Source organism: Fusarium sambucinum, chromosome III, assembly GCF_050947815.1.
Source record: "Fusarium sambucinum isolate potato_lamoka chromosome III, whole genome shotgun sequence".
NCBI lineage: Eukaryota > Fungi > Ascomycota > Sordariomycetes > Hypocreales > Nectriaceae > Fusarium > Fusarium sambucinum.
In genome coordinates this window covers 6,281,756-6,300,090 of record NC_139292.1, presented here as the reverse complement: position 1 = coordinate 6,300,090, position 18,335 = coordinate 6,281,756, and the positions used below count along the sequence as shown (strand labels likewise).

General features: G+C 46.0%; 8 protein-coding genes across 8 annotated transcripts; 4 read left to right on the top strand and 4 right to left on the bottom strand.

Annotated features, from left to right (window-relative positions):
- Positions 1–18: 18 nt before the first annotated feature.
- Positions 19–1,989, bottom strand: FSST1_012250 (nucleoporin protein Ndc1-Nup; the record flags this gene model as incomplete). Its single annotated transcript, XM_083235456.1, has 3 exons — positions 19–933; positions 985–1,793; positions 1,851–1,989. The coding sequence occupies 3 exons, from the start codon at positions 1,987–1,989 to the stop codon at positions 19–21; spliced, it is 1,863 nt and encodes a 620-aa protein (XP_083081946.1).
- A 2,704-nt stretch (positions 1,990–4,693) lies between these two features.
- On the top strand, positions 4,694–5,531 carry FSST1_012249 (SNAP receptor PEP12; the record flags this gene model as incomplete). The annotated part of the gene is made up of 2 exons (XM_083235455.1): positions 4,694–4,954; positions 5,010–5,531. The coding sequence occupies 2 exons, from the start codon at positions 4,694–4,696 to the stop codon at positions 5,529–5,531; spliced, it is 783 nt and encodes a 260-aa protein (XP_083081945.1).
- A 113-nt stretch (positions 5,532–5,644) lies between these two features.
- On the bottom strand, positions 5,645–6,730 carry FSST1_012248 (uncharacterized protein; the record flags this gene model as incomplete). The annotated part of the gene is made up of 1 exon (XM_083235454.1): positions 5,645–6,730. One exon carries the CDS (start codon positions 6,728–6,730, stop codon positions 5,645–5,647), a length of 1,086 nt encoding a protein of 361 aa, XP_083081944.1.
- Positions 6,731–7,177: 447 nt separating this feature from the next.
- Positions 7,178–8,245, top strand: FSST1_012247 (TFIIH/NER complex subunit TFB4; the record flags this gene model as incomplete). The annotated part of the gene is made up of 1 exon (XM_083235452.1): positions 7,178–8,245. One exon carries the CDS (start codon positions 7,178–7,180, stop codon positions 8,243–8,245), a length of 1,068 nt encoding a protein of 355 aa, XP_083081943.1.
- Positions 8,246–8,928: 683 nt separating this feature from the next.
- FSST1_012246 (myosin-binding striated muscle assembly central-domain-containing protein) lies at positions 8,929–11,085 on the top strand (the record flags this gene model as incomplete). The annotated part of the gene is made up of 2 exons (XM_083235451.1): positions 8,929–9,675; positions 9,730–11,085. The coding sequence occupies 2 exons, from the start codon at positions 8,929–8,931 to the stop codon at positions 11,083–11,085; spliced, it is 2,103 nt and encodes a 700-aa protein (XP_083081942.1).
- Positions 11,086–11,261: 176 nt separating this feature from the next.
- FSST1_012245 (tRNA (uracil(54)-C(5))-methyltransferase) lies at positions 11,262–12,896 on the bottom strand (the record flags this gene model as incomplete). Its single annotated transcript, XM_083235450.1, has 1 exon — positions 11,262–12,896. The coding sequence occupies one exon, from the start codon at positions 12,894–12,896 to the stop codon at positions 11,262–11,264; it is 1,635 nt and encodes a 544-aa protein (XP_083081941.1).
- A 1,146-nt stretch (positions 12,897–14,042) lies between these two features.
- On the top strand, positions 14,043–16,093 carry FSST1_012244 (gamma-glutamyltranspeptidase; the record flags this gene model as incomplete). The annotated part of the gene is made up of 8 exons (XM_083235449.1): positions 14,043–14,207; positions 14,261–14,524; positions 14,577–14,637; positions 14,687–14,785; positions 14,835–14,883; positions 14,926–14,987; positions 15,034–15,568; positions 15,625–16,093. The coding sequence occupies 8 exons, from the start codon at positions 14,043–14,045 to the stop codon at positions 16,091–16,093; spliced, it is 1,704 nt and encodes a 567-aa protein (XP_083081940.1).
- A 192-nt stretch (positions 16,094–16,285) lies between these two features.
- On the bottom strand, positions 16,286–18,031 carry FSST1_012243 (alpha-1,2-mannosyltransferase ALG11; the record flags this gene model as incomplete). The annotated part of the gene is made up of 4 exons (XM_083235448.1): positions 16,286–16,470; positions 16,523–17,510; positions 17,566–17,701; positions 17,748–18,031. 4 exons carry the CDS (start codon positions 18,029–18,031, stop codon positions 16,286–16,288), a joined length of 1,593 nt encoding a protein of 530 aa, XP_083081939.1.
- Positions 18,032–18,335: the final 304 nt, after the last annotated feature.

Sequence of the window (18,335 nt, the reverse complement as noted above, 5' to 3'; positions counted from 1 at the left end):
ACGTCTCTTTTTCCCAACTCATGATTGGACTTGTGCCATCTCAGAGTTCTTTGCGTCCGCACAAGCCTCTTTAGCCAAGCGAATATCAGACAGCGTCAACCTAAGATCACTGCTATAAGGCTCGAAACTGGCCAGTACTTGCTTCAAAGCAGCCTTCAAAGCATCCATAACCTCTTCCACCTCGGGGCTCACTCTCTTGCATGACACGTCAGTCCAGTGAAGTGGGAACTCGATACGGAAAGCCTCTAGCTTCTTGATGACGGCTGTGAAAGTTCGGATAATGCTGGGCACATCTCTGTGCACATTACCGAACTGATCCTCTGTCAAACTGTGCACTGAGAGGTGGTGGAGTACGTGAATCGCGTTGATACAGAGTGTAGGTTCGGCAAATGGCGTTCCCAGCACCGCAGCGGCAAACTGGGTTCGGAAGCGTTGTTGAAAAAGGGCGGCGATAGAGTCAACTTCCATCAATTGAAGGGTCCACTGTTCAAATTGACCTTTCAGGTGCTCAGGAGCGACAAGCTCCTGCTGTTCCTTGGTCAAGACTCGATCCTTGGCTTCCTTCCATGTCTTTTTGGCGATTGGGCTCAATTTCGAGGCAGGGGACTCGCCAGGAGATCGTGCGACTTGGCTTAGCCGTTTCTCAACCTCGCTTCGCATCGTCCTAGGCGCCGCTCGGCTGTTGAAAATAGGGTCGTCCCGGAGAGGAGCAGACACCCGTTGCCTGGGTTCCGCAGTGGGTGCAGCTGGAGGCGCATCAGGAGCTTTACCATAGGTGTCGATTCTGGTCTCGATTGACTTGACCACGTCCAAGCAGATGACATAAACCTGAGACCACATAGGCCCATCCTTGCGATCAATGTCTTCGTAAATAGCTTGTCGGCGAGTGTCAAAGCCCTGGGCAATATATGCAAGCTCCCACATGGCGAACGCCTAAGTAAGTTAGAAAAAACTGTGGATTTAGATTCTTGTGTGCAGGCTCACCTTGATAGATAGTTTCTTACTCTTAAGACCGTTCAAAAGACTGCTGTTGGGATCCTTGGACTCAGAGGTAAGAGGCTTACCGTTCTTCAGGGGCGCCTTGACCATGAAAGAAGAGAAAGCGAAGTTACCAATGTTCCAGATCAGATGAATAAAGGTTCCAGCATGCATGCAACGGAACAGAAGCCAAAGATCACTTGGCCAGCTGGGTGGGAGCATGTTGGTCTTTGGTAGATTGTAGAAGATGCGCAAGAACATGAGCGCCCAACCCCAGATGAATGATCGCAAAATGGCGTAGTATAGTACTAATGCGACGGGGAGTGCAGTGGCAGCGCCCGCGACAGAATCGCTAAAGGTGTATGGGATTGCCTGGTAGACCAGCTTGAGCGCGTCGGGCTGTTTCTCATTTTTGCCCTTAGACAACCCGAGGACCAGGCGATCGGTGTCACGTCGGTAATGGTTGAATGTTTGTGTGATAGCACACGAAGTCATGTACGCCAGCAGGAAGAGCGGTCTCTCGTTGAGCCTCGCACGGTCTCCGTGGAAGTAGGTGATCCAGGATAGGTTTGCCTTAGGATCCACTGACCAGAGGAACACATGGCTGAAGAGCAAGCTTGAAAAGCCGTACCAAAATAAAGTCTCGTACGTCTTGAGTTGCGTGGCAGTGCTTTGGAGAGTCTGGAAGCCGGAGCCGGTGGTACGTAGGCCAACGTGGTAGTTTGCTATTCGGAGTACGACGATCGCGAGGCCACATGTGAAAATGAAGGCAGTTCGGAAGCCAGTAGGGCCAATGGGGAACCAAGACCAGAAGTCTAGACAGTATCGTTGTTAGCAAAGCGCGTACAAGATTACAGGGTGTTTCGACTAACAAGAAGACCAACTATCCAGGAGGACGGCTTGAAGATAGGATACAATGAGCAAAACAGTAGCTGTTGATGTGAATCGCCTATGCAGAGCTGGCTGCAGGAAGTCCTTGTAAGGCGCTTTTCTAACTGTGGTGGCCGCCATCTTCACAGCGCATCCCTGAGATGATAGAAAGCTCGGGGTGTTGCTTTGCGATGATGTCGAGGTTGTTTCGGAGAAAGACTAAGAGAAGCTCTAAGCTCAATCTAAGTAAATAAAATCTCCAGCCAGCAACCATCATGGACACTAGCGGCGCAAGGTCCAAGCGGTCATCGTTATCAGTCACGTGCTGATAGTGCAGGTCCAACTTTGCCTCAAGGTACCAGAAAAGTCCGCCAGGAGCATAAGAGACGAAATTATTAGGCCAGTTTATGCTGCTTATGCCACATTTCTTAGGCTATTTATTTTTGTAGTCTAAAGCTACTAGCTTAGCTATGGTTGGTTTCTCATGCCCAATTACGTATGTTTGCAGGGTAGTAACTAGTAGCCGGTGTTTCGCTTTAACTTGATCAGCCACCTTATGTTATGTTTTAGGCAACAGGTGACTTGATTTGACGCTGACGCTGGCTGGCTTGCGCATTCATCTCTTTGAGACTAATAACTGCTACTTTTAGTATATTTAGCGCAGGCAAGGGTAAAAGCCTATTACAGAGGTTAATCTAAGTAGATAGAAAAGATACTTTAATTTGCTAATAATCTAGCCTATAATAAAAGTCCTAATACTTTTAGCTAATATATAGAGGTATAGTATATTTATTATAGATCTTCTTTATATACTATACCTTTATATCTAGGTCTATTTTAGCAAGGCCTCTATAGCTATAATAATATACTCTGAATTTCCTCTTACTTATGCCTTATATATGCCTTTTTAAAGGCATATTTATATTAATAGGCTAATTATACTTTTAGCTATTAAATAGAGAGCTATAATAATAATATAATACTATAGCTATTTATAACCTCTAGCTCTTAAGGGTAATTTCTAACTATTTATAGGGAATAAGGCCTTATAATTATAAAAAGTAACTATTAATAATAATAACCTTAAGGAGAAAGCCTTAGGCAATAGTAATATTACTGCTATAATAAATATAATACTTTTAATTATTATAAGAATAAAGCTAATTACTATAATTTATACTATTTATATAATTATTATAGGTATTAAAGAATTTAAATATTATAACTTTTTTATTAGCCTTATTACTAAAGGCTTTTTATAAGGCTTAATTTTATATATTAATTATAGCTAGGCACTGCTATTATATAAAAACCTTTTTATTATTTATATAGGTAATTATAAATATTATAATAAGCTTTTAATCTTTTTAGGCTAGGTATAATACCTAGAGATAAATATTAAATTAATATAATAGCTAATAAAATAATAAGAAATATATTAAATACTTAATTATTAAATAAAACCTTCTTATAGAGGGTATTCTAAGTATACTATAGCTTACCTACCTTATCTTATAGCTTTAGCTTAATAAGATTATAGTAAATACTTAAGTTAAGCTATATAATATATATTATAATAAAACCTAGCTTATAAAAAACCTAGAAAAGCTTTATAAATAAGAAAAAGTTATTAATAAAGATATAATATATAAATATTAGTAGTAATTTTATAAGGGAAATAATAATTAATTAAGTTAAGTTTAGTATTATTATATAATTAAAGGAATAAATATACTGCTATTAAAAGTAAAGCTATATCTTTATTAGGCTATATTTTAAAGAATATTATAGCTAATTAAAGAAATAATCTGCTTTTACTATTACTTAAAGCTTATAACCTTCTTTAATAGACTTCTTTAATATTTTAATAATATTATTACTTTACCTAATATAGTAAATTATATACTTATTAATAGAGATATAATTACCTAGCCTATAAAGATATATATAAGTAGCTTTAATAATATCTAACTATAGGTTAACCTTTTAATATATCTTGCGAAGTTTATTACCTCTTAGATTAATTATATTAGGGTTATAAGGTTAAAGGAAGATATATAAAAAGAGAAATTAATCCCTTAGTATTTAATAGGTAATATAATATATAAAAATCTCTTTATAAGCTATAGATTTCTTCTAGAAGTTATAGTATATTATTAAAAGATAAAGGGTTATATAGATAAGAAGGCTAAGAAAAACTAATAACTTTAAGGCTATTATTTTAATCTATTTAATACCTTATTCTTTTTAGCTAGCCTAATTTATCTAGAAGGCCTAGTTATTAACTATAGAAATAGGTAAGAATTTATAGAAAAGGTTAATTAAATTAAAATTAATTATAAAGGCCTTACTAATATATTTTTTAATATAAAGAGGTATAAAATTAGCAGGATTTCTAATCTCTTAGGCAGGCTTCTTATTAGGTATAAAGGTTATATTAAATATAGATTTATAGGTAATATTTTTAATACTTATAGTATATAAAAATATATTATTTTTATACTAAATATAATTATTTAAGTTATAATTTATAGTAAATACTTTATTTAGCTTTAATTCTATAATTTTTAGTATTTCTTTTACTCTATAATAATTATAATAATACCGGTTATAAGTATAGCTTAAAGTTATAGCAGGAAATCATAAAAAAGTAGGTTATTTTATAGGGGGCACTAAAAGTAGCAGTTATCGGTCTTAAAGAGATTATTGAATGTGGTAGAGGAAGCTAACAGGGTCAAACTACAAGAGGAAGGAAGTGGGGGCCTGAGGCCGCTACAACGCCAACTTGTATCTTGCAACAAACCAGCGACTTTCATCTCGACTTTACAATAAACATCCCAACACAATGTCGTTCGATTTAGAATCAGGCCGCGGAGGCTATACCGACGACCCAGCCTTCCAAGAACTACAGTACGATCTGAAGAGCAAACTGCAGGCCCTTCTCAGCAGCAATCGGAAACTCGCCAACGATGTGAACGTGCTGGGCACTAGGAAGGACACCCCGCGCCTGCGGGAGCGAGTTCACAATAGCATGGATAAGACGAGAGATATGTGCAGAGAGATTGGCGATGGCGTCAAGCGGCTTCAAACATGGGAGGATTTGACTGTATGTCAAACTCAATTCGAATTCGTTGTTGTCGCATGCATGCTAATTCACTCAGAAACAACAAAAGTACGAGCAAACAAAGGTTTCGAGCGATTTCCAAGCTGCTCTTCAGGAATTCCAGAGCCTTCAGCGACGAGCCCTCGAAAAAGAACGCGCATCGGTTACCGCCGCCCGTGCGGCACAGGAAGGCGAGGGCGGCGAGGGCGCTCCTTCCGAGACACAACTAGAGCAACTGCAGCAACAAGAGCAGCGCATCGTACTCGCACCTCAAGATGAGGTCGATTTTCAGGAAGCTCTTATTATTGAGCGTGAGGAAGAGATTCGCAATATCGAGCAGGGTGTCGGCGACCTAAATGTCCTCTTCCGACAAGTAGCGCAAATCGTGAACGAGCAAGGGGAGCAGCTGGGCTCGATCGCTGACAGAGTGGAAGATGTCCGAGAAGATACGCGCCAGGCTGACGTTGAGAACCGACAGGCCGCGCGGTACCAAAAGGCAGCTCGCAACAAGAGCTGCTGCCTATTGTTGATCCTCGCGGTCATTCTGACCATTGTTATTCTTGCTATTGTCCTTGACTAGAAGAGCATGGCCTTTGACGATTATGGGTGGCATTTCTGTTTTTAGGGCGTCTATCGGAGTTTCCTAGGTATACACAGTTTTGAGAATACGCAATGTTTGCAGATAAAGTCTAATCAAGTGCTCTTCTTCCCTTGCGTTTCCCCCCCTTTTTGACGTGGTGGTAAGAACGGCAGTTCTTTGCTCTGCGTGGGGATTGTCAGGCTTTCAGTTTTTGGTGTAATCAACCTGTTCAAGAGAGTATCGTTGACCCGAGTGAGAGCAAATGAGGTGCCCCAGTAAAGAAAGATGGCGCTGGGTAGATCGGCAAATAGAAGGGGTAACACAGGCATCAATAGCATGGTCCTGCCCAAGAGTTGTTGGAATCTATTGACGACTCTGCGCCTAGTTCCGTTTGTAGGTTGTATGCCCAATAGGTTTTTGATCGATTCCATGTCCATCCTGCCCCAGATACTCCAAACCAGAATGCCTGAGCAGATGACGGGTAGACCGTAGTAAGGATCAGCTGAAGACAAGTCGGTAAACCAGAGCAAGCCTCCATTCGCCAGTGACTCGTCAAACATGCTGCTTGCAGCTCCCAAGCCTGCTGTTGTTGAATCTGGATTGCCTAGACCGATTTGATGACTGATCCAACCCAAGGGGGCACCGCATTTACGTCGCAGCGCTTCAGACGTAATGACGAAGGGGACCATTCCGGTCAATGGTGCAAAACCCTTCCAGCGCTGAACGCCCCAGGCCTTGTAGATACGACTCGTTGACTTTTGAGTAGCACCAAAAGCGCGAATAGTTCGGACGTAGTACGATAGTCCTGGGTCGTTTTTTTGAAGCTGTTCTCTTAAATGGCGTCTTCCCCAAGCCGAGATCAAGGGTTTCAGTGGTTTTCGGTCCTCTTGAATACGACGAACATAGTATTGAAGAGGGAATCGAATAGTGGTGTTGATGCCAATGGCAACTAATGGAATAGTCACATACCATGGCACGCCTACGCTGTGAGCCCAACTGAGACTATCAGCTGTTATTGTGACTGTCTCTCCAAGCGCAGAGGCGACCGAGAAATTCCTACGGCTGGCGCATGGGGAAGTTATTGCGTTGGTAAGAGCTGGATGTGAGATGCCAACTGTGCGGCGTATTGGACTGATGGTTGGAAGAAACGGCCTAGAATGTGGTGATATGTTATGAGCAGTTCGTCTGAGAAGAGACATTTTAGCCCATATACTCGCAAATGCGAGTATAATTGATCTTTTCCTAGTAGTGGGGGTGAGTGAGGTCCTTCAAAGTCGATTCATTGAGATCGATAAGTTGAAGCTCAACTGTGGGCTAGATTTTAGGCACATGACCAATGAGAACGAGAGTAAACTGTTCGGTACTGTAGATGACGTCCAACCAACAATAAACAATTGCTGAGTTCTTGTCCTTTCAGGTCTTGCTCTGTATTTGTATTTCTACTATTATTGTTACCGTTCCCTCACATTCAAATTTAGCGGTATTTGTATCATTATCTACATATCTAGGTATACTGTTCCAGTGATTCACTAACACAATTTTCTTCCCCAACCATCCTATAAAGTTAGTCGTCAACTCATTCGAGTTGGAAGTAACATAACTTTTTCCACATTTCAAGGCCTCGTAGCCGTCTCCTCACCGTCACCATGGACGCCGTTGATGTTTCGGAGCACTACGAGGTCGGCACGCGCGAAGACACTCCCTCGCTTCTCTCCATCGTCCTCGACACGAACCCTCGAGCATGGGCATCCCTTAGCAGTGTCCTGCCACTGTCGCGCGCCATCGCAAACATCCTCGTCTTTGTCAACGCCCATCTCGCTTTCAGTAACGCCAACCAAGTAGCCTTGATCGCCGCTCATGTCGATCGCGCAGAATGGCTGTATCCGACACCGCCCAAGCCCTCACGCGACGCCTCGGGCGATGTTGAAATGAACGACGCTTCTCAAACGCAAACCTCCGCGAATAAGTTCCCCCAGTTTGCGCAGATCGAAGCCGCGGTTCTGTCCGCCATACGCAAGCTCATGGACCAGACCAAGGAAACAGACTTGTCTGCTACTACGACGCAAATATCCGGAGCTTTAACACTGGCGCTATGCCATATCAACAAGGCTGCGCAGGCTCTCTGTTCGCCCACAGCCAACCTCGAGGACAGCCATAAAGGCTCATCCAATACATCTCCTCCAACTGTCCACGGCCGAATTCTCGTCATATCTGTGTCCGACTCCGAACCGTCACAATACATCCCCACCATGAATGCTGTCTTTGCAGCTGCGCATACCCAAGTCGTCATCGACACCCTCTCACTTACCGGCGAGCCGACGTTTCTCGAACAAGCCTGTTACAATACTGGCGGCACATATTTAGCGGCTACACATCCTCAAGGCCTACTCAACTACCTCATGTTCGGTCTTATAGCCGATACAGAAGCTCGCGAAGCCCTTATTACCCCGATACACGATACTGTCGATTTCCGCGCTGCTTGTTTCTGCCACGGCCGAGTTGTTGACACGGGATTTGTTTGCTCGATCTGCCTCAGCATCTTTTGTGAGACGCCAGAGAACTCGGAGTGTTTCACATGCGGAACAAAGCTGTCACTGGGCAACTACGGCTCTAAGCCTGCTGTTGTTCCTCGTAAAAAGAAGAAGAAGCGCAAGGTAGTTAATGGTGGATCGCGAGAAGAGACAGGAAGCGCAACAGGGACACCTCGTCCTTGATACAGGGCGTTTGTTTCTTTAGTTTATATGGCGTAGGTAGAAGTAACAAGAGATACCCTTACAGGTCTAATAATATCACAAACCTTTCAAACCTCTGCGTACCAGTTTTGGCTACAAAAGCGTAGTCAAACAAGGGACTGTAAATAGAAAAAAACATGTATGCCGACACCTTTGTATGATCGACATGTTTTACCAAAGAGCAACGTGCCATATATAGATGTTTGTATCATGATTGTTGATGCGTTGCAGGGAGGCATCATGAACGCGGCTGCCACCACCAATCAGACTCTAAAGCAACCCGCCTGGCTCTAATATCAAACGCCAGGCCACGTGATGAAGAGCTAAATGCAACCGGCATGGAGGTGACGGTTCTGTCGACTCTAGCGTCACTGCTTTTGGGGGGTTACAGTCACTAAAAAAAAACGGACCTGTATGGACAGGCAAGATCTAACTAGCGGTCGTGCTCAGTGCAGGTGGGAGCGCCTAAGCCTAAGCCTAAGCTCGAGCAGCCGAGTCTCACGAGCTTGTGTTGTGGTAGGGTAAATAGGCAAGTTGTGGAGGCCGTGACGGGTCTGCTTGCCTTGTACGATTTACATCACAAGTTCCCAGTTTCGGTCTTTTGCTTTCATTTCTCAACTTCAACTCATCATCTTCACATTAACACAAGAAAAATATTCCATCTCATGGCAGAAAACACACCCGCCTCCGAGGCGTCTCCAGCCCAGTCGCTGGAGGACCAGACCCTTATCGTCTTTGCACGCCTCATGGAAGGTGGTCAGGAAGACAATGAGACATGCCGCGACCTTGACGAACTCACTAAGCTTCTCAACGATGATTATGAAGCCCGCCAAAAGGACCCGTCCCGTGACACCATTTGCAAGGTTATCGATGGTGACTGTGTCGACACCGTTTTGTGCTATCTTGATATGAGACAGCCTGAGATAGTCCGCGGCCATGCCACTCTATCAACGTCCGCCTATCTCAAAGCTGCTGGAGATGATGGCTCTAAGAACCTGTCGACCTTTTTCTTTGATCGTGTTCGACGAGGAACCTACGATGATTACATCGTTGCCTTTTGCGTTGCTGCTGCAACCTTCCCTATCGTTCCGGAACTTACGGCGCAACTGTTCCTCAACGAGGATTTCTTACCCAGCCTCGGTGCTCTCATGCGACGGAAATGGAAGAGCCGCAAAGTTGAGACGGCCTGCTTGGAGATGCTCAACGCCGCTTGTATGAATTCCATGTGTCGCGAGGCCATCAACAAATATTGTATCGAATGGTTGGAGGAGATTGTCGACCAAGATCTTAGTGTGATTGTTAGAAGCACCAACGCGGATCCCAACCTTCAAAGCGACGGAGGCTCGATATCTATGCGACGTCACTCAGAGCAAGTCCAGTACCTTGCTGCCGTCATCTTGGCTAAGTTGAGGGTAAGATGAGATACCACAACCCCCTATCCGTGTCTGACTAACAAAGAATATCAGGCGGTTCCCGCAAAGCCGGCACCCGGTGAGAGCAAATCTAGAATTGAGCCCGCAGTTACTAGCATTGAAGAGCTCTCTGGCATGTTCACCAAGATGATCTTGCGAGATGAGGATCACGGTCGAAAGCACTCTATCGAGGGCCTCGCTTATGCCTCTCTCCAACCCAAGGTCAAGGAGTCAATTGTTGACAACCCTGAATTGCTCCAGAAGTTGGTCAAGACTCTCAGTGAAGCCCAACCCAGATCACCGACAACATACGGAGCGCTAAGCATCTTTGTCAACCTCACAAAGTATCTGCCCAACCTCACTGATGAGGAGAAGAAGATGAACCAGCTCAAAGCATATGCCAATGCAGCTGGAAAGCTTGGTGGGCCCGACCCCCTAAATGACGACGAACATGTTGCAAGGCGATGCAAGTCGGTGTTCGAGGCTGGTATCGTCCCAGTTCTTGTCACTCACAGTAAGAATGGCTCACCAGCATCTCTGGCGTTGATCATCTCCGTCATCTTTGCGTTGTCTGTCACAAAGTCTCTTCGTGGCCAGCTTGCTCAACAAGGAGCAGTCAAGCTTCTCTTGATATCATGGATGTCACTACCTCAGACCGAAGCCCCTGCTCGTCGTCTTGCCGCGCAGGCGCTTGCACGAATCTTGATAAGCACGAATCCTGCACTTGTCTTTGGTGGAAACAGATCTACCCCTGTCGGTGCTGCTGTCAGGCCACTCGTGTCCATTATTCCACCCGATCCGGCTGCTCAGACGCGAGATCTCCTGCCCTCCTTTGAGGCTCTGATGGCGTTGACCAATCTTGCTTCTATGGACGACGAGGAGTTGAGACGCAACATAATCAACACCGCATGGACGCAAATTGAGGAACAAATGCTTGCCTCCAACACACTTGTTTCAAGAGCTGCCGTTGAACTTGTCTGTAACCTTGTGCAGACGCCTGAGGCTGTTGCTCTCTATGCTGAAGAGACCGCCAAGGCCCGCAATCGTCTTCACGTTCTCACTGCTCTAGCTGATGCACCTGACGCTGGAACTCGTAGCGCTGCTGGCGGTGCTTTGGCGTCACTGACCAACTTTGAGGGTGTCATCCGAGGCATTATTAGCCGAGACCGCGGTGTCAAATTTATTCTGGGAATGTGTGTGGACGATGAAGAGGATATCCGACATCGAGGCGTGTTTGTGGTGACAAATATGGTCACTGCGGAGGGTGAAGTCGGCGAGCTTGCACGGGAAAAGGTCAAGAGCGAGGGAGGCGTCGAGACTCTCAAGGAGTGCCTTAAGAAGAGTCGACGACCCGAGGTCCTTGAAGTTACAGTCCAGGCTCTCAAGGCTCTGCTGGGAGAGCAATCATGAACGAAGTATGACAAACCACATGTACATGTTGGCGCCTATGTAGCGCAAATCAGCAATTTCTTTAGGGAAAAGATCGAGTCAGCGGGTTCGCCAGTTTACAATGTTTATGACTATGGCTATTAAATTTTATCATGTCTCCCTTTTTACCCAACTATAATAAAGCGCCGTGTGTTTTTTTACGCCTTAGTATCAACCCTGTTTAGAATCGCAACGCCTTCAACATGACCAGTCTGGGGAAAGAAATCAAACCCTCGAAGACTCTCAATCTCGTATCTCTCACCTTCTCCCTCTCCACGCACAAGAACGCCGACATCTCTGGCTTGTGTATGCACGTTGCAGCTAACGTACAATACACGTCGAGGTCCAAATTTGCGCAGCTGGTTCAAGAAGTCTGCATCACAGCCCTTGCGAGGAGGGTCAAGGACGACCACGGTCTCGTCGCGGTTGTATGCGACGCTCTTGAAGAGCTCGCCAGCGTCTGCAGCAATGAACTTGCAGCGATCCTCGCCCATGCCATTGAGCGTAGCGTTGCGGCTGGCATAGGCAATGGAGTCGGCAGCGATGTCAATACCGATGGAGTGCTGGAATAGTGAGGCGAGAGTGACGGTGAAGAGACCGGAACCTGAGTAGGCATCGATGAGATACTTGATATCCATACCGGTACCTGCAGGTGGGAGGATGTTGTCGCGAACGTAACCGGTGAAAGACGGTAGGATGGAGTTGTTGTTTTGGAAGAAAGAACCAGCGGGGTTGGTGAAGGTATAGGGTCCAATGTATTCAGTTGTGGTGGCCTTAGAGTCGGTGATACATGACTTGATGTCAACCGTATCTTCGTTCTCAACGCGGGTAGTATAAGGTTGTGTCTCGCTGCTTGCTTCCTCGCTGTCCTTGGACACACGCTGAGTGTTCTCACGGAGAAGGATTGTAGCACCGCGCTGGTAGTTACCAAATTCCTTCTGCATGCGCTCGCGCTCGCGCGTCATACCCAGACGCACAGCACTGGTACCAATGGGACAATCCTCGATATCCAATACCTTTCGACGACCCTTTTGCATGAATCCAATATCAGGGCACTTCTCGAAAGGAATTCTGGGGTTCTTTCCCCTCTTGCTAGGTCGGAATCCAGGGGGACCGTCGAAGTGAGGGGTGAGCTTGGTGCGGTAGCTGTACTGCAGAGGGCTGCCCATGGTGTCCTGGACGGCAGGGACGATGTTGGGATCGAGGTTGGAGAAGTTCTTGAAGGCCTTTTCGACGATGCGCTTCTTGAGCTTGAGCTGCTCAGAGTAGTCCAGCATCTGGAATTGACAGCCGCCGCATGATGAAAAGTATTTGCAGCTGATGCGGGCGTCATCGCGTAGAGGGGAGGGCTTTGTGATGGAGATGAAATCGGCGAGGGTTTGGTTGTCGCGAGGAAGGTGGCGGAAGACCTTGACCTTGGCGATATCACCGGGGATTGCGAATGAGACAACGTAGACCTGGTTAGAGCCAGGTTTCATGGCAAGACCATCTCCTGTCGAAGAGAGCTCGAAAACCTCAACTTCCGTCTCGGTGCCTTCTTCTGGTAGGACTTCAGGGCCATGTTCCGTTCCCTCGCCGTACTCAACAGCTCGCTCTTTAAGCAGTGCTTGGATATCGTACTTGAGGACTTCCTCAGACGAACCCTCGGTGATGTTCTTTTCTCTCTTGGTCTTCTTCTGTTTCCATTGCCGGTTGTTTTGCTGATTGGGCCTCTTGTTCTGTTGCTGAGAGTTGCCGTTCACTTGCGCATTGCCATTGGTAGGCACAGCAGCCTCTGATTGTACGCTCGCCATAACTGTGAAGGAGCGGAAATGGTGAAAAGGGCGTGGTTTTATAAAAGGAGTCAAGGAAGGGATCCTAAGACGTCTCATGAAAAGTGACTTTTTAGAGAGAGAGAGAACGCCTTTTCTCTGTGAGGTAAATGAGATTTGACAAGAATTTGAGACTCTGATTTCTTAGACGAAGAATGAGACGAAGAAATGTTTCTGCAGAAGGGCCCACTTGGACTTGGAGATTTGGGGATGGTGGAGCCCTGTATGTCTGCTTTTTTATCTTGTTTCTGATTGGCTATTCTATTAAAGTGCTCATGATACTATAACGTCTATAAATCCGATTAAACTCAGATAGATTGGAACCTGAGATTGTTAACAGGAGGAAGGAAATAATAGCTTCAAGTCTTCACGGCAGTTGTGTTGCCTCTAATTGGTCTAATCGGTATGGCAAACGACTGATAGTGAGATTACTGTTAAAGTTAATCCATATATTATTGGCTAATAAATGTAAAAGCTTCGAGTATATCATGATGTCCTCAAAGATAGAAAGGAATCACTTGTTATACGTATCTAGACTAGTTTCTCCCGAGTCAGAATCAGTAATGAACACTTCCTTTAGAATTAGTACATTATTGCGATCATGACGTGATTGGTTAATGAGTCCCCAGATTGGCAGGTGATCGTCTCACGAGTCTAGCTCGCTATGCATCTACCGAGGCGGTTCCGACCATCGGCCCCTTGAAGACCGACTTTGATAAGTCAAGCGCAACCTTTTTACTACTATTTTGAAGAGTTGTAGGAAATATCAATAACGCGCCGCTCACTTGTATCCTTTGCGCTACCTGTACTATATTCCTTTGTCTCTTGTTGGCGTGTCAAATAGTGAGTCCAGAGTGTTTATCCTTCTGAAGCATTACTGATAAGGACCAACAGGTTGGTCACCGTTGCTCGATAGGTTTATTCATCGAGTTTGTACAAGCTGTGTCTCGAACTCTTGTTCAACTTCTTAAGCTGGTTTAAATTCATTTGTGACAAAGCCCGTCTTACAGAACTATCATCTCCTATCGTACACCTAAACTCACGGTGAGTTGTACTTGACTAATACCGCTCCTTATGTATACGCGAAGGGCGCATACTGATTAGAAATACACAGATATTCACTTACAAATGAAAATCCCCATCTTTTTACTCGCATCGAGTTTGCAGTATGGCTTGTTATCAGCAAGTCCCATTTTCGAGGAGTTCTTATCTCCAAGGGCTGGTACTAAGGGAGCTGTGGTGTCAGAGGCTCAAGAATGCAGCCACATAGGCCGGGACTTGCTGGCACGAGGTGTATGTTTCTTACTTTTATTGTCAACCAAATTCACTCTAACCTTGTTTTATAGGGTAATGCTGTAGATGCCATGATCGGAACGACATTCTGTGTCGGTGTTATCGGCATGTATCACTCTGGTATCGGAGGAGGCGGGTTCATGCTTGTCCGAGACAAGCATGGTCAGTATGAAGCCATAGACTTCAGAGAATCGGCACCCGCAGCAGCCTACGAAGATATGTACCAAGGCAACGTGAATGGTAGCATTTATGGCGGACTGTCTGTCGGCGTACCCGGTGAAGTTCGCGGCTTTGAGTATGCACACAAGAAATACGGTGTAAGGATCATGACTTCCCTGAAATTTCTATAAAGCTGACAAAAACGGACAGAGTCTCCCATGGAAAACTATCTTACAAGGGGCTATTAAGGTCGCTCGTGATGGCTTCATAGGTAGGGTTGGAATCTAATTGTGTGTGACACGTTCACTAATATGTGTCAGTCAATGCCGACATGGCAAAGTTCATAGAAAAGACTACCAAAGGACACCAGAACTTCTTTATAGAAGATCCTTCATGGACAGAAGATTTCGCCCCAAATGGTATCTTCAGATTCTTTTGCTTCCGAGGCTTATGCTAATATCGAAGCAGGGCGACTCATCGCCGAAGGAGAGACGATGACAAGGAAGCGATATGCGAAGTAGGTTGAAGCTCGGTGTTTCAATTATCCCTCAACTAACAGTTCTAGTACCCTCCAAGCCATCGCAGATCATGGTGCCGATGTCTTCTACACGGGCCCCTTCGGTAAGCTGCTGATTTGAGGCATCAAAGCAACACTAACAATAGATAGCGGAAAGCATGATCAAGACTATCCAAGATTCAAACGGCACCATGACATTGGATGACTTGAAAGACTACCAAGCCATCTCTCGCGATGTTCTTCACACCGACTACAAAGGCTACGATGTTTACGGCATGAGCTCCCCAGCCGGCGGTGCAGTCTCGCTCAACATCTTGAACACCATGAACGGCTACTCGCACCAGGACGCAGACCAAAATACCACGCTGCACATCTACATAGAGGCCATGAAGTTTGCCTACGGTGCTCGTCTAAAGCTTGGCGATCCTGACTTTGTCGATGGTGTTTCTGAGCTGGAGCATGAGATGCTTAACCACACAACTGCCGAGACGATTCGAGAAAAGATTGATCCTTGGACTACTCAGGATATTGAGAAATACGATCCTGATGGAATCTACTCATCTGACGGGCATGGCACTTCACATGTTGTGACTGCTGACCGTGATGGTATGGCTGTCTCGTTGACGACCACTGTAAACCTCATCTTCGGATCACTGCTCATGGACAACCTCACCGGCGTGATTCTGTAAGCAAATAACCATCTTCATTTCTTTATAAGAACTTACACTAACGCTCCTTCAGGAATAATGAGATGAACGACTTTTCCATCCCGGGCGTTCCAAACGAATTTGGCTTCGCTCCAGCAGAAGCAAACTTCGTCCGTCCTAACAAGCGTCCTCTTTCATCATGCACACCTATCATTGTTTCGCAAAAAGACGGTACTCTGTTTGCCGTGATTGGTGCTGCAGGAGGATCTCGTATTATTTCTGCTACCACGCAAGTTGCTTGGCGTGTCCTGACTTCTCCGTCTTGGTCCATCAAGGATGCTGTCCGCGAGCCCCGTGTTCACAATCAACTAATGCCCAACACTCTTCTCGTGGAAAATAAGTTCAGCTTGTACGATGTTCCTTCGCTGAAGGAGAGGGGCCATAATATCACTTGGGTTGACGAGGGATTGAGTTCAGTGCAGGCTCTCGTCAGAGACTCGGATGGTGTTTTTGAGATTGCTCCTGAGCCCAGGCAGAAGAACAGCGGAGGTATCACACTTTAGACTAGAGTACAGGAGAAGCTATAGAGTTAAGAACCACTGATAATTATTGGTCTAGTGATGCCCTGTATACCACACTTGAGAACAGGATTATATCTGAGCTTTACGCCTGATATATTAAGGAGCTGATCCGGTCTATCGTTTCGCTTTGTCTTCCAGGAAAAAGGGGTATCCTTCTGATTATCTATAACAGATCTACGCCTCTCGTCTAGCCAGCGTCACCAAACGCGCCATCTGGACTGTCCACTTCTTCGCAAACTCCTCTTCAGTGAATCTCTTGGCCGACTCCCGTGCCCGCAATCGAAATGATAGAGGATCTGGTAGCGACAAGGCCTTCTCATAACCTTGTGCAAATTCCTCTTCCGTTGTAGCATGGAAGCCTATGCGCAGTGGTTAGCAAGAAGATGTTTCCTTATGTGAATTGTAACTTACCAGTTGGCTGGCCGTCGATTGGTACGACAATGTCAAACTTTGGACCAGCGCTATCATGTACCACGGAGATGAGCCCAGCGGCTTGGTATTCCACAACACCAATACCAAAGTGTTCGTTCCACATGCCGTTGACGCCTACGGATGCCTTTCTCAACCAGTCGAGGACCTCTGACCAAGGAGCATCCAAATGAAACTTGACGCTGTTCTTGATACCCAATTCATTGGCAAGAAGTCGAAGCTGGTACACACGTTTCGCATCAGAGTCATCTCGCACACTTCCAATCAGTATTAGGTTTGCACCCTTGGCTGCCTCGCTCTTCGTCTTAATGAAGGTAGCGAATGATCGCAAGATGAGCTGGTGATTCTTCTCGGGTCGGAATTGCGCAAGGTAGACAATGGCTTTCTCTCGTCGTTTTTCACTCTCTTCAGAAACCTCGACTTCATGTTCCATCTCTCGAACCGCGGTAGGGGGGTAGACGACTGTAATCGGATCCGTCTTGCTCTTCTCTTTCCGGTACGGGCCCCACAAGCTCTTGATGTGACCTTGGGTCCAAGTCGAGTTGGTCATGACGATATCAACTGATGAGCCAACCCAAGAGTATGTAACCGCAAAGAGCTTCCAGTAGTTCTTCTTGGCAAAGCCTTGAGCTCCAGCGCCCTTGCCCACATGCGCACCTTGGGTTCCTGCATCCTCCTTTACATCAAGAGACTCGAGCATATCGGTAGAGATTGTGGGATAGTGGACGTACGCTCCGGTCGGAACCTTCGGAAATAAAAACTTGCAGAGACCAAGAGCAAATGCATAGCCCATTGTGTCGATAAAGATATCAGGAACCAGTAGAGAGAAAGCGTCCCAAGCCAGAACGAGAGAACCAAGAGACTGGCCAATCAATGTGAAATGAGGCCATGTAGAGGGAAGCACCCAGTCTCGCTTGGAGAGGTAGAGGAAAGTCATCGTCGGGGCGTGAAGCTCGATATTGAATCTTGTCTATCAAGGTGTAAGCATATCGTTATTTGACTGACAAGTATTGCAGCTAGCGTACCTTGACTCGAGATAGAATCGCATCTTTGGTAACGTCGTGATCGCCTGTGTAGACTACACATTTCGCTTTTGGCCAACGGTCTTGCGTAGCCCGAATCGCAGCCCAGAGAACTCGCTCTCCGCCACCTCCGGCGTTACTTATCATGTTAGCATGATCCCATGATGGATCCCATGATAACGTACCAAAATGGGTGGAAGAACCCAACAATGCCAGCCCAGTCTTTCTGGCTATTAAGTGTGTTTTGCAGGTTATCGTCAACGTCGAATACGAGCTTCGTCTCAGCACTACCTCGGGGGTCCTTGCGACGAGCAGCTGCGTCCTCATCTGTCATGAGGGCCAGAAGGTGGGCGCGGCGACCTTCTGTTCGTTTTCGAAGAGACCATCCAAGAAACGTGCGAAGCAGTTTTCCTATCAGGGGTAGGGCGATCAAAATGACCAGAGGCACGAGGACCGTTAGGGAAGGCATCGTTCGGATCGTGCTGCGTCGACAGGCGCCGGAAGGGATGGGAGGGATGTCGAAGAGATATTGTAGGAGGTATGGATACCGCGGAAGGAGGATATTAGGAGCGGCGGTATTTATGTGAGCCTCAAGGGCGTGAGGCGGACGATTTGTGGTAGCAAATGGCTACCATGAGTGAGCAAGAATATGAGATGATAGTGTAAGGTGACGTCTGTTCTAGTCTAGATCCCGTCTCGTCTCAAAAATTGGTGGGGGCAGGTACCTACCGAAGCTAAGTTTACCTACGTTCCTAGGTAAGCTCAAGCTGTCC